Source organism: Magnolia sinica, chromosome 1, assembly GCF_029962835.1.
Source record: "Magnolia sinica isolate HGM2019 chromosome 1, MsV1, whole genome shotgun sequence".
NCBI lineage: Eukaryota > Viridiplantae > Streptophyta > Magnoliopsida > Magnoliales > Magnoliaceae > Magnolia > Magnolia sinica.
In genome coordinates, this window is record NC_080573.1 from 134,690,578 (window position 1) to 134,706,012 (window position 15,435).

The 15,435-nt window shown below is 40.2% G+C and overlaps 1 protein-coding gene and 1 pseudogene across 1 annotated transcript; both read left to right on the forward strand.

The window, feature by feature from the left end:
• The first annotated feature begins 1,247 nt into the window (after window positions 1-1,247).
• Window positions 1,248-2,756, forward strand: LOC131218877 (wall-associated receptor kinase-like 8; annotated as a pseudogene).
• A 74-nt stretch (window positions 2,757-2,830) lies between these two features.
• On the forward strand, window positions 2,831-3,344 carry LOC131218886 (probable histone H2A.1). Its single transcript, XM_058213754.1, has one exon. The coding sequence runs from the start codon at window positions 2,846-2,848 to the stop codon at window positions 3,275-3,277; it is 432 nt and encodes a 143-aa protein (XP_058069737.1). The 5' UTR covers window positions 2,831-2,845; the 3' UTR covers window positions 3,278-3,344.
• The last annotated feature ends 12,091 nt before the right edge of the window (window positions 3,345-15,435 follow it).

The following is a 15,435-nucleotide window of genomic DNA, read 5'->3' on the forward strand; positions in this document are numbered from 1 at the left end:
CTCCTCAATCATGGCAATCTCCACAATCTTCCTTTCCTCATTGCTTGCAATCACTCGCTACTTTTCCATCTTTGTAACGAGCAATCTTACACCTCCATATCTCCATTGCCTACAAAAATGCGGCAACGTCCAAATCACTTACCCGTTCGGAATCGGAAAAGGATGTTTCCACCCTGGCTTCGAAGTCAACTGCACCCAAGGCATTCCCTTTTTAGGTCGATCGAACCTTCAACTCCTTGAGATCTTGCCGGGAGAAGTGCACATCAACTCCACCCCCTTCATAGCCGAATCCGTCCCTACCTTGAAATATAATTTGAAGAATGTGTTGAAGGAACAAGTCGGAATCCAACCAGATCGTGTATTCAAACAGAATGTTCTAATCAAACTGCCCAAAGAGAGTCCTTACACATTCCCTGTCAACTCGAATAAGTTCATTGTTGTGGGATGCAATGCATTGGGATCCATCTCAGACACTGTGAGTGCACTCAAACAGTGCACCCCGATATGCCTTTTCGGGGAGAAGGTGGTTAACGGTTCTTGCAATGGGCATGGCTGCTGCCAAGTTGATGTTCCTAACATCAGTAAGTCGCTCCGAATATCCATCATTACTAGATTTGGCCCTATTAGTCACGGGTTTGTCGTCGAAGATGGAAGCTACAATTTCACAGCGCAGATCTTTCCGACTTCAACAGGGGCATCCATATGAAGCTCGAGTGGGCCATTGGAAAAGAGAATTGTAGCCAAGTTAAAAAATTGAATTCCTGTATATGTGGGGAGAACAGCTCCTGTGTTGACAGCATTACAAGTTCTGGTTATCTCTGCAGATGTGCTTATGGGTATCGAGGGAACCCTTATCTCAATGGCACGCAAGGATGCCAAGGTGATTCATAGCCTCTGAACAGCTGATTGGCCTAAATAGATATATACATGTTTGTCGAGTATTCATTGCAAACATTTTGCTAATTGAGTATTTTTTATTTGGCTTCCATACGCAGATTTTGATGAGTGCAACTCCCCTTCCAGTGTATGTGTTCCAGGAGCTACTTGCGAGAAGAGAGTTCCTGGGTGCTTCTGCCGCTGCCCAGCAGGGACTTGGGGTAACGGTTTTACATCCGGAACTGGCTGCCACAACCACTTTTCAACGGTTGAAATTGTTGTAGGTCAGAGAACATCTTCCATTATTTCACTAGCGAAACAGCAAGCAGAATATGCAGAACAAAATGTAAAATGTTCTAATTCTGTTTTCCTGTTCACCACAGTTACTGTCATGAGCGCTGTGCTGCTGACACCATGTATGTATTTTCTCTATTCGGCTGAAAAGAAGAGACAACTCAGAAATCTCAACGCCAAGTACTTCCGTCAGAATGGAGGCCTCCTGCTACAACAATATTTTTCTCCCACCAAAGGTACAGCTATCAAACATATCAAAATCTTTTCTGCCCTTGAGCTCAAGAAGGCCACCGGCAGCCATGATAGCAGCAGAATTCTAGGAACTGGCGGCCAAGGTACTGTCTACATGGGAACCCAAGAAGATGGATCAATCATTGCCGTCAAAAAACCAGAAGATGTAGCCCATGGACAAGTTGATCAGTTCATAAACGAGGTCGTCATCCTTAGCCAAATCAATCATAAGAACATTGTCAAGCTCTTGGGCTGTTGTTTAGAGACCCAAGTTCCTTTACTCATCTATGAATTCATCTCCGGTGGTACTTTATACTAGAAACTCCATCATGATCCCAACCTTACAATTCAGTTATCATGGACGGACCGCCTTCAGATAGCCCTTGAAATTGCAGACGCTCTCTCTTACCTGCACAGTTGTGTTTCAATGCCCATTTTCCACAGAGACGTCAAGTCATCCAACATACTATTAGACGAGAACTTCACAGCCAAGCTCGCTGATTTCGGAGTCTCTAGGCTTATTCCAATAGATAAAATCCGGGTGTCGACAACGGTTAAAGGGACTATAGGATACTTGGATCCTGAATACTTCAAAAATGGAAAATTCACAGAGAAGAGCGACGTGTATAGCTTTGGTGTGGTTCTGCTCGAGCTTTTGTCAGGAAGGAAGCCTGTCCAACATGAACAGACACGAGACTATAGTAGCCTGGTAATGCATTTCCTGTCTTATATAGAGGGAGGAAATTTGCATGAGGTTCTAGACAAAGCAATTGTGAAAAAGGCAAAAATGGCGGATTTGCTAGCTATTGCAGCGATTGCTAGAAGATGCTTGAGTTTGAAAGGAGAAGAGAGACCGACCATGAAAGAAGTGGCGCAGAAGCTTGTGTGCCTTGGAGAATCTTTTATGCCGAAGTCCAGCGAAAATTCTCTGCCAAATTCTTGAAATTATTGTTCAAGGGTCTTTTAAAGAACACTATCTTTGAGGTGATATTTGCACCCAATCAATAGTTGAACCGGTTAGCAAGAAGGTGCAGCAAATCTGCCTTCTTCCTCTCGTGATCTGAGAAACATGAGCTAGCTTTAAGCCTGTAAAACCGAGAAGCACACCTAAAATACACTTCTGCAGTATACACTCCCGACTTTCTGTTTTCTGCTATTTTTGAAGAAATATTGTTCACCTAATTTTGGTCTGAAAAAAGAATTGAAGCGAGAGTTCTCCTAAGCGCACACTCATACACTAAAGCTCATGTATACCTTGTATTTTGTGTGTTAGACTTTGATTATGGGAATTCACTATCTCCTTTGCTATCCAAATAACATATATAAAAGATCTAAATAATGGTTCCATGGTTCTACAGTCGAGTCTCACATCTTCTTTGAAAAAATTCCAGTCGAGAGAGAGAGAGAGAGAGAGAGAGAGAGAGAGAGAGAGAGAGAGAGAGAGATGGAGGCAGCTAAGACAACGAAATCTGCTGGAGGAAGGAAAGGCTCCGCAAGACGCAAGGCCATCTCGAAATCTGTTAAGGCCGGGCTTCAATTCCCTGTTGGAAGGATTGCTAGGTTCCTGAAGAAAGGAAGACATGCAAGGAGGCTTGGAACCGGCGCTCCCATCTACTTAGCTGCTGGTCTTGAGTATCTAGCAGCAGAGGTTTTGGAGCTTGCTGGAAATGCTGCAAGAGACAACAAGAAGACTCGGATCATCCCAAGTCTTGTTCTCCTAGCTATTAGAAATGATGATGAGCTTGGGAAGCTGTTGGCCGGTGTGACTATTGCTCATGGTGGTGTTCTTCCCAACATCCATTCAGTTCTTCTTCCCAAGAAATCTGAGAAAGCTAAGGATAGTATTGAAGCAACCAAATCCCCAAAGAAGGCCTGAATCAGATGATCTGAATCTGTTACTCTTTTTTATTTGGTGTATGTTTGTCTTTATGAGATTCAGAAAACGGGGGATTTTGCATTTTGAAGGTAAAAAAAAAAGTTCTACAGTCGTTATACTTTCTTTCCCACAATCTCTAAAATAATAATAATAAAAATAAAAAATAAAAAAAATAAACCTTCAAGTTTAATCAAACCAGGCATCATTAGTAAGTGCTACACGTAGTGTGGCAATGGGTCAAGTCAGAGCGGGGAACAACTGGACTGATCCACTTCTAAGGCGGGTTTAAGCCAAGCAAAATTGTTAGTGTGGGTCATGCTTCACACTTTAGAGCCCATTTAATTACATGTGCCGGGCTCTGGTTGACCCTTACCAACCCGACCTGCCTATATAGCCTATCAATAGGCTGGCCAAATGACCCGCCTCATCACCCAACCTAAAATCTAAACAAATTAATTGACGATAAGCACAGATTCATCCACATAATGTATGTATTCAGTAACTCGCTTGGGAGCAGCTAATCAGGAGACCTTTTGGACAGATTCGAGGGCGGCTCTTCCCAGATTGATTCGGGGCCTGTGTTTTCTGGACAAAGCGGGCATTGGTGCGGTAAGGGAGACTTAACAGCTCTTCCCAGATTGATTCAAGTTTTTGTTTTTTCTTCTGTTTACTGTATAGACATACGATAGGCATCCCGGGGCTCCTTTTGTTTGCCTGCGTGCGCCCGAAATCTGTATCCTTTTGTTTCTTCCTCAGGTGATATGAATGAAATCTCCTTCTCTTTAAAAATAATAATAATAATAATGTATTCAGTAACTGAGCTTTTGTGAGCTTCTGTCCAGTGCAAATGGGTGAGGCTGAAGCAAATCCTGACTTGACCTGAACCCAGACCCATTGCTACCCCTAGCTACAAGATCTTATGCATCAAACCCATGGATGGACCTGAATCTATTAGTATGGAACATTTTCTGTTTCAAATAAAATCCTCCAAACGTTCAAAAAAATAAAAACTGTTTTTTGTCAAACCTCTCATTCTATCGATTCTGAGCATGGTGTAGTTGTCCAAGTTGGACCTACTTTGAGTTGACACCATAATTCAACCAAACCCTTGTTGACTTGGGTTGTATGGGTGAATCAATTCGAGTTAGCTCCATGCAACTCCATTTTCACTGATTTTAACCTCCAAACTATGATCTACGTTATTGAAATCTTTGGAGATGATAAACACCTTATTTTGATTGAACATCGAATCAAAGGAATAAGTTGTCAGCCGATGCCTTGGATGTAGGGTCATAAAACGGCTTGTGAGACCCGTACATCAAGCATGGCCCGTGACACTTTAAAACTAGGCCATGATTAGAGATTTATAACACCCTAGCTAATGGGTGGATGATATTGATCCGCCTGGGCTCGTGAGATGCACAAAGTAAAAAAAAAAAAGAAAGAAAAACAAGGCAACACCGACGTTGGCGTAATTCTTCCCCAATGGCTTTGATCATTTTTTTTGGTAGTGACTGATTCCAGCCGCAAAGTTCAAGAAGAATTTCTTCTTCATTTTTTTAATGGATTTGACTGATCTTGGATTCCATCATGTAGTGCTTTAAAAGATCCTTGCAAGGATGATGGTCCTATACCAATCAGAGGGGTGGGTTTCAAATGGTAGGCCCTGCAATCCAAGACTACGAAACCACATAACACTAGATCATCACCACAGGGATTCTACCCAATTTCCAGCAAAATCGTAGACTGATTAAGCCCATTTTCCGTTTTTTTTTTTTTTTTTTCAAAGTTACTTTTATGTTCCTTACTTGACAATCCATCCTTAAATCCAATGTTCATGGATCCTACTCATCCTAGTCCATGCTCAAATCCTCATTCAACAATCTATAATTATACCTTATCCACCAATCTCTGGTCTTGCCATTAGAAAGAACACAAATTAACTTCTCAACCTCCTTGGAGACTAAATTCCTAGGAGTGTAAATGGGCCAGGCTTGTGTCGATCCTTGGTATGCCCAAGCCATAGTTTGCCACCCCAGGACTTAGAGAGTTCAATTGGCCTGGTCACAAACTGGCTGACTGGGTGATGTAGAGCAGGTCGCAGAAACTTTTATGTCCAAGATGGATCAGAGAAAGCCCGATCGGAGGCAGAAGCCATCAAGACCGTCAGAACCTGAAAACATGCATATCTTGCAAACTAGAATGAATTACTCGACGTCCCATATATGATTTTGTGGTAGGACGAGCTACTTTATCCAATCAACCTGTCATAATTGGGTTGCCCATACTGAATTTGCGAGATTCCATCAGATCGACGGTCAAATCCCTATTTATTTTCGTTTTTTATTATTTATAGTAAGTTTTGGTTTGATTGTAACTTTTCATCCGTTGGGTTTTAGGAGTTTTGTCCAACATGAAAAGTGTTTAGAAAAATTAGAAGAATAACATGGTTAAGCCATGCAGGACACTTAATATAAATAGTAAATTGCAAATTTTAGGGAGTTTTAGTTACAATTTAATTTCTAAACTTCTTTAAAGGCTTGGTATCCCTATTTAAAGGGTTGTAGACTCGTTTATATCAATCAATCAATTTACAAATTTTCATGAATATTATTTCTATTTTTTTGCTTTTTCCTCGTAGATTCGAGAAGTCTCTATGAGGAGTCCAGAGAAGCTTTGTGGATTTGAAATAGTTATCCTTGAGGAAGATGGTGATTGACCTCATCATGTTCATCCCTTCGTCAATTGATATCAGAGCGAAGATTCCCCTCGGGCTGATGGCAAACAACAAAGGTATAAACTAAAATCCTGTGGACGGTGATACAAGATTTCGTTATCTTTTGGAAAGAATGTAAGCTTTCCACTAGGAGAGTCGATTGACCATGTAAGGGTTACAGGAAACCCTTAACTGTCTTGCGGATGCGCTGATTCCACCCCGAGCCCAAGGTGATGCTCAACCACTCGTAGTTGTTGTACTGCATAACCCTGATTTTCATAAAGCACTACCAGTGGTGAATTGTAGGGCCGCACCAGATAATTCGAGCTCTAGTGACGAGGACCTTGATGAAGGATTTGCCGGATGACCAATCCATGAGGGCAATCGTATATATCGTGCTGAAAGAGACTATCGATGTAACATCCCTAAATTTTGATGCATTAAAATAAATATTTAAAGATTTTATTTTTAAATAAAAATAAAAAAACAAGTCAATAGTTGAGTTGGTAGAGACGTTCTTAATTGAGAGAGAGGTTTAGCGATTAATTCTTGAAGTAGTAATAATAATAATTTTTTTATCAAATATCATAAAAAAAATTCAAATTCAAGATAAGGGAGGATGTGCTCATCCTAGTTTTTTTAAAAATGGATACGAAGAAGTTTCTGTTTAATAGAAAAAAAAAAGAAAGATAGGAAGCCTTAAAGAAAAAGGGAGAGGAGATTCTAAGAGGACTTGATTAGGTAAGTTCCAACCCTTAGATCTTTTTATTTTTTTATTATATTGTTAATTTTTTTCCGATCTATACAATGGATGGTGTGGATCATCCACACGATCATTATATATGTGTGTAGAGAAAATTTTAATAAAGTGATGCTTTTATGATTTCATATCTGATTAGTAATATTTTGAGAATAAATTGAATAGATGGAATCTGATTGTGTTAAGATAGATCTGAACAGGTCATTTGATCATAAGCACCAAAAGATAACAATGCCTTGAATTTCAGATCGATCTGACCGCCAAATGGGCCACAAGAGTCAAATCTATAAATGTTTAATAAGAAAAGCTTAAATTTCTGCACAACTGATTGATATCACTTAGCGGAGAAAGTCGATATAGGCCATTGGTGTATATGTGGTTAGATCTACATAATTCATCCAATGTGTAGGGCAAGATATGCGAAGACCTCAAGAATCCGGATGATCCAATCATCCGGTGGGCCGTCGTGATTAAGTATTTAACATTCAATTTTAGGATCTTAAAAAGAAAATGTAAATCTTGATAATTAAATTTAATAAACATATAATTTTAATTATTTGATCATTTTAGGTTTGACCACTTAGGATGTATATCAAGGTGGGCCCTATTATGTAAAATAACTAGATGAATAATAATGTTGTTGATATAACTGATAGGATATCTGAATTCAAACCAACCCATTTACCTTGTGGATTCTACTATCAGACTCAGGTGAGTTACCCAACTTGTCTCATAATTCATTAAAATTAAAATAAAATCGTTTGTGATTGTTTGATTGATTGATATACTGATTTGAGTATTTTGTTATGATAATTATACGCTACATTCATATGTGAATATTCTGATCGACTATGTCGAATATGAAAAATATGCATTTATATATCATCCATTATTCATTGCATTTGCATAATGTATGGTCGATCCTAGGGGCCCTCCTTCGAAGAAATGTCTATCTTAATAGAGCGTTACCAGATGCGGGTTATGCCCAAGCGTACCAAAAGGTGGAAGCCTACCTAACGAGTAGATGCGGGTTGATGTTCACACCTCAAATATAGGGTTGTGATGTAGTAATAAACTTGGTAAGACCGAGGTCGAATCCACAGGGACTGAAACCTGTACGTAATCTGAAAATAACCAAAACTAGAACTAGAATAAGATAAAATCTAAATCAAGTGAATATGAGGGTATAATGGTGAAATAGGAAACTAAAAGTTGTAAATTCAAAGATAAGAAACTAGGGATTTAGAGGATCCACTTGTAGAGATCAGGGAGATCTACGCTTGATTCAAGAACACAACTAGACTTAGAGTCCCATCTTTATCCAGTTGGAAGGTATAACATTAAAATTCAAATCTGAACTTCCTTTTGATGTAGTTTTCAAGAGATGAGAAGGGTGTGAATTCGGCTTAATGCCACCACAAAACCATGCCCATGAGACAAAGCAAACAACATAAGTTAACTAGCCCACAATCAATCCAAGAGAATTATGAATATTAGGAAGGGTTCCGTCATCCAACCATGTTCAAGAGACGATGGTGAACAACAGGGATTCCTAAATTCATAATCCCTATAATGCAGGAAAATTACCAGAAGATATTGCAGATCCATTGTAATTTGAGTTACAACAAACCATTAAAAACTAAAGGCATTCCTTATAATCAAACTAGAATCAAAATCAGTTCAACTTAAACTTAAATCAAAGGTATAAAGAAAAATCTCTCATCTCACTACAAGCTTCACCTCTTAGCCCTAGCTAAGAGGTTTAGCTTGACATGATCAAGCAAATACTTCTAAACAAATTCATAGGAAAAGAAAGAAAGGAAATAAAGAAGAAGAAGAAGGAAAATTGAAAGATGTCTTCACCCGCCTCTCTCTCTCTTCTCTCTCTCTCTCGTTCAAGATTCTTCAAACGTCCTCTCTCCTTCTCCTTTTATAGTAGAGAATAGTCGGTGGAAGAAACTTCATGTGTGCGTTTTCTTTACGCAGCACAGTAGGCGTGTGCAGAAAAATGCAAAGTAGCTTGCGTTTGGTTTCATTTTGCGGTAGATATCTTCGAGATTCTTTATCATCCAGACCGTTTAGACTCCTTGGGACTGGTCGGCCATCCCATAAGAGGATTTTGAACGGCTGGGATCGTCAGTCCGATCCCAGCCAAGGTTGCTGATCAGCTCAGAATAAGCGGCTTTCTCGGACGAGCGTATTACTTACGCAAGTTGGCTGACATGTTCCGTGGGCCCCACAATAGTGTTTTCAGGGAAATCCGACCCGTTCATTGGATTTCTGGCGAAAAACTAGTCAGTAAGGAGTGGTTTTTGTCAGGTTTTGGTGCAGTCCACTGTATCAAACCAACTCGTCGTCCATCTTGCGTTTTCTGACGATTCACATGTGTAAATTTGAATGGGGCCCATAAGTGAAAACCACGGTCGGTTGCAAGGATGCTGGGCGTTTCTTGTTTTCTTTAAAGAAATCATGGGTCGAAGACACTTTGACCAAGAACTCGATCCGGTGCGTGGTGGCCGTGTACATGCATCACGTGTGTGGGTCCCACAGTGATGTATTCGAGAAATCTGATCCGTCCAACCATTTTGTCAGCCCATTTAAGGGGTTGAAACCAAAATTGAAGCATATCCAGATATCGGTTGGGCCTCAAATCAGGATTTCAGGGGCTGATCTGTCAGTTGGGCCACTTTCACAAGGATCCAATGGTTAAAATTTGACGTGTACGGTTAATTTATGGTCCTCAGGCCATATATGAAGTTTCGAGCCGAACGGACAGTGAGAACCCTATGATCTTGTATTCTGGACGATTTTCGAGCCCGTTTAACGTGAGTGGCCTGATTTTCTCAGATTTCTGGCATGTAATTTCTTTGATCTTGGTCCCCTGGGGTCCGTCCCTTGCCTTGGTGACTTCAGAGCATTAAATCCATACTTTTAGTACCCTTTTTTAGTTCAGGCTCCTAAATACACCTTGCATCACAAACACGATTAAAATGGGCCGTTAAACAGTATTATGTTTGTAAATTCAGGTAATAACTGGGGTCTAATATATAATATTTAACCCTCAACAGTTGATGACCTCCAACCTAAGCAGATGGACGATCATCCCATCTGATGCATTTATACACCATTTGCATCCATATCATTGTACATACATTTTTATATTATTTTAATTGTTATGATTATGAACCATGCTGGGTTATTTCATTAAGCCTAGCCAACTTATCTTTTTATTGATAGAAAAACCGTACAGAAGAGCCATTAGCAGATGATGTGGCACAAGAACTGGAAGGATCTACCGCATCTGAACACGACCCATGTGAAACATGGCTATACTTATCTGAAGATGAAGTGGGGGCATTAGATCATTTTTGATTATATGATTTATTTGCTAAAATAGTTTGATTAGCGTATAATGCATATTGGTATTAATTTTGAGATTTTAAGAAATTGTTTAGATTTATCTCATTGAAATAATGTTAGTTTGGATTAAACATATTTATAGTATGATGATATAATAAATAAATAATTTTTAAGATTTATATTATTTTAAGGGTCGTCACAATTTATATATGCTTAGTTGATTGGTGCTAAGTATTATGTATGTGTAATTATAGTTGGGGTGGAACTTAGACTGAATGTAATTATCACCTCTGATTAAACTGATTAAGGAATTGAGTTAGTACACTTGTTGTACCAGTTACGACTCGAAAATTAGGTCTGAAGGTGCACACTATGTACTCAAATTTCAAGGCGTTACAATCAAGGTAAAGCCGAACTTCTTAGGTTTAACGGTTTATTATGTATAGAAGATTTCATCGATTGACTAGCCCAAGTAAAAAGATATTTTGATTACATGAACGTGCCAAAGCATAAATTGTGAAATTTTGAGCGTTTAAATTAAAATCTGGTACTTCTGCATCGTGGGAGCAATTACAACTCTCACGTGCCCAACAGAACAAGGCACCCATCTCATCATGGCCACGAATGAATGCCTTCTTCGATCACGATTCCTTCCAAGTGATTACAAGCATGTATTGTTTCAACAATACCAAAATTGCCAGCAGCGGAATCGAACCATCACAGATTACACTGAAGAATTTCAGTAGTTGGCAACATGAAATGATCTGTCAGAAACCGAATTACAGAAGGTAGCACGATTTATATCTGGGTTATGATCGGAGATTCAGGACCAATTTCAGATGCACCTAGTCGGGACAGTAGATGAAATAGTCCAGTTGGTAGGTATGGCAGAAACACAGCTTGCAAGAATTCATATTTAGCCTTACCCTTCAACTCGGCCCCCCATGATGGGTCCCACACAGGATTTAGTATTGATACAAGGAAAAGAACTAGTACAAGGACATCCTCAACATTCTACAACTAGTGGGAGTGGCCCATCTATGCCTCAACGCCCCACAACCCACTTAGCCATTAACAAAGGGGGGCAATGAAGGTGAGGCCGTAGAAGAAGATCTTGGCTATGATGAACATAAGCAAGCTACTGAGGAAGGAGCAGATGGCGATGAATGGGCGGGCGAGGATCGTGACAAATCTCTAGTTGTGAGGCGATAACCGTACACCCCACTGAAGAAATTACATCAACAACCACACAATATATTCCATATATGGTGCACCCCGTCAACGACAAGGTCTGTTATGTAATCATAGACATTGATAATAACGTGAACATCGTCTCAAGAGTGATGGTGGACAAGTTATAGCTAGCAACGACAAAACATCCTTCCTCATACTCAATTGACTGGATAAAAAAGATGAACGAAACCAAGGTAACTGAACAATACACTATCTCATTTTCAATTGAAAAAACTTATAAGGATGAAATACTTTGTGACGTGGTCGATATGGAAGTATGCCATATGTTACTCGGTCAACCATGGCAGTCGGATTGTGATGCGACCCACCGAGGGCGAGACAATGTTTACATCTTTGTCAAGGATAATCAAAAGATAATCATTGTCCCTGTGGCACTAGAGAACCACCCTGAAGCTTCTAAAGTGGATGGGAGTTCCCTCCTAACCATTCGAGATTTTATGGAAGAATTCAAGAAAACTGGCGAGATATATGCCGTAATGGTAAAAGGCGAGGAATCGAAGCCCTTAAACATTCCTCCAAGTTTAAGGCCATTCCTAAACGAATTTAAAGAAGTGTGGCTTGAAGATTTACTTGATGGATTGCCCCCCATGAGGGACATCCAACATCACATAGGCCTTGTCCCTAGGGCTAGCTTGCCCGATCGCCCTCACTGTCAGGTGAGTCAAAAAGAATGTCAGATCTTGCAAGCACAAGTGAATGAACTAATCTACAGTAATCAAGTCAAGGAGAGCAGAGTCAAGTCAAAGAGAGCTTACATGTATTCTTTCAGCTCAAGAACCTAATATCAAGTACAAAAAAAGTGCTAATAAACATCGGCATCAAAAGTTATCACAGAATCATGAACCAAGTCCCTTGAGTAACTCGCGGACGGTTTTTTTTTTCCAAGTTGAGGGGTCTGATGTAGAACGTGTCACAAATACATTCCTAGCATGGTTGGACCAAAAGAATGTAGACCGTATCATAACTTTTGATCCATATATCGTTACGGCGCACTAAACTAAGTATTAAGAACCGAAAAAGCACGAGAACTTGAGGACGAGTTCTTTCGAAGTGAAGGAGACTGACGTAGAGCTGGTCACGGACACTTTCATGTCCAAGATGGATCAGAGAAGGCCCGATCAGAGGCAAAAGTCATCAAGACTGTCAGAACCTTAAAATACGCATATCTCGCAAACTGGAATGAGTTACTCAATGTACCATATATGATTTTAGGTTAAGACGAGCTACTTTATCCAACCAACTCGGCTTTGCCTGGTAGCCCACACCAAATTTGCAAGATTCCATTAGATTGACGGTCGAATTTCATATTTATTTTCATTTTTACTATTTGTAGTAAGTTTTGATTTTATTGTAACTTTTCATCCGTTGGGCTTTAGGAGTAGTATCCAACATAAAAAGTGTTTAGAAAAATTAGGAGAATAACGTGGTTAAGCCACATATGACACTTACTATAAATAGTAAGTTACGAATTTTAGAGAGTTTTAGTTATGGTTTAATTCCTAAACTTCTTTCAAGGCTTGATATCCCTATTTAAAGGGTTATAGACTCATTTATATCAATCAATCAATTTACAAATTTTCATGAATATTATTTTTAATTTTTTTTCTTTTTCCTTGTGGATTCAAGAAGTCTGTGTGAGAGTTCTCATAAGCTTCGCAAATTCGGAATAATTATCTTTAAGGAAGACGGTGATCAACCTCATCATGTTCATCCTTGCGTCACTGGGTCACGATGCACTTGGTTTGCGTTGACTCTGGATGACTCAGCTGACTCCATATGTGATTATGTTGACTGGACCAAGCCAATTAGAAATCGGAAGAGTTAAAATTAGTCTCAATGCAAGTGTAGTTGCTGCAAGATTAAGCAATGCGATCTACCTCGTAAAGCTCCGATTTCAAACAGGTGTGCCATAACGAGATATGCGGCCGCATCTACAGGGACGGATCAATATGTGACTTTCCAATTTTTAAAAAAATGAGGGAAAAAAAAAAGAAGTATGGCATAGCTGAAGGTCCTTGGCAGCTAGCTCCTCTCTCTCTCTCATCCAGCCATGACTGTGGGGCCCCACTTTATGTATGTGCTATATATCCACACCCTTCATTAATTTTTTCAGCCCATTTTAGTGGATGGCCCAAAAATGAAGTAGATCCAAATCTCAGGTGGACTACACCACACGAAACAATGATGATTGAATGCCCTCCATAAAAACTTATTGAGGCCACAAACATTTTGGATCAAGATGATATTTGTGTTTTCCTTTCATTTAGGTTTATGGGCCCACAGAGCTATGTTTAACAATGAGTTTCATGGAAGTAGGAACTTTGTTTCTGTTGGAATATTTGGTTGAATTAAATAGACTATTAAAAATCGAGAACTAAAAAAGGAAAATAGATTTTGAGAAAGAAGAACTTATTGAATTGAGTCGAGGCGTGACTGAATCACTCGGCTTGAAATCGAATTTGCTCCCCTTGGACAGCGTCCCAAGTGCAACAGGTTTCCAGAGCAATCGACCTCCAGGATACAACGACTATGACCCGGTCACAGCGGTGCACTCACTGTACACGAGTTCGAACCACTTGCAGTTTAATCCGAAAGTGCTGAGTTGACTCAGCGATGAACTCAGTAATATTCTTAAAATTGTATCAGAGAGACTTTTATAAGAGAGATAATAATTTTGTATTTTTAAAACTGGAATCGGTAGTCTTTATATAGACTCCGAAGTGGTGCATAAGCACCCTTTATAAAAGGTTAGGTCCGTTGGGTTTAAACCCAATAGGTGCGACCAACCGGAAGGGACGCATCTCTCTGGTTTAATACGAAAAAGCGCAAATGCAAGTACACTCCCGCACATACAGTCCTGCGAGTACTCATACACACACCCATGTGAGTACACACACACCGCACTCGCACCTGCACCCGCACCCGTGCCCACGTCCATCCCAGCCCAGCCCGTCCCGTCGCGTCGCGCACGCGCACGTGCACATGGACACGGACACGGACTCGGACTCGGACTCGGACTCGGCTCAGCTCGGCTCGGCTCGGCACGGCACGGAATGGCTTGGCTCGACTCAGCGCACGCGTGCGCGTGTGTGGTCAATGGCATAGCTTAGAGCTATTGGCATAGCCCCCCACATGACCAAATTCACATGCCCCCTGAAAGGGGCTCAAGCCCTAGGCAAAAAGACTATCTTATATACAAGATAGTTTACTATGTCAAATCCGATGTGGGATAAAACCCACAACTCAAAAGTACTACAATTTTTCAAAAATTGAGAAAAATTACGGAAAATTTAAAAATTCAAATTTTAATACTATTTTAAAACAAAATATAATAGTTTCAATCGACATGAGCCTAGGTACATCTTATAACATATTTTGAAAAAAAAAAAAAACAAAGAACAAACCTCGTCAATCATGGCAATCTCCACATCCCTCCCTTCCTCATTTCTTGCAATCATCACTTACTACTTTTCTATATTTGTAACAAGCAATCTTAGCCCTCCAAATCTCCCTTGCCTAGCAAAATGTGGCGACGTCGAAATCACTTACCCGTTCGGAATCGGAAAAGGATGTTTCCACCCTAGCTTCAAAGTCAACTGCACCCAAAGCATTCCCTTCTTAGCTCAATCCAACCTTCAACTCATCGAGATCTTGCCGAGAGAAGTGCGCATCAACTCCACCCCCTTCATAGCCGAATGGTACTTGTACACTGGATATTTCGACCATGCTCTGATCAAACTGCCCAAAAGGAGTCCTTACACATTCCCTGCCAACTCAAACAAGTTCATCGTTGGGGGATGCAATGCATTGGGATCAATCTCAGACGGTGTGATTGCAATCAACACATGCACCTCGATATGCCCTCAAAGGGAGAAGGTGGTTAATGGTTCTTGCAGCGGGTACGACTGCTACCAAGTCGATGTGCCTTCCATCAAGAATTCGCTCAACATATCCGTCGTTGATGCATAAGAGGAGACGAATTCAACGAGTTTTGCCTCTATTAGCTACGGGTTTGTTGTCGAAGATGGAAGCTACATTTTCACAGCATCGGATCTTTCGAACTTCTAC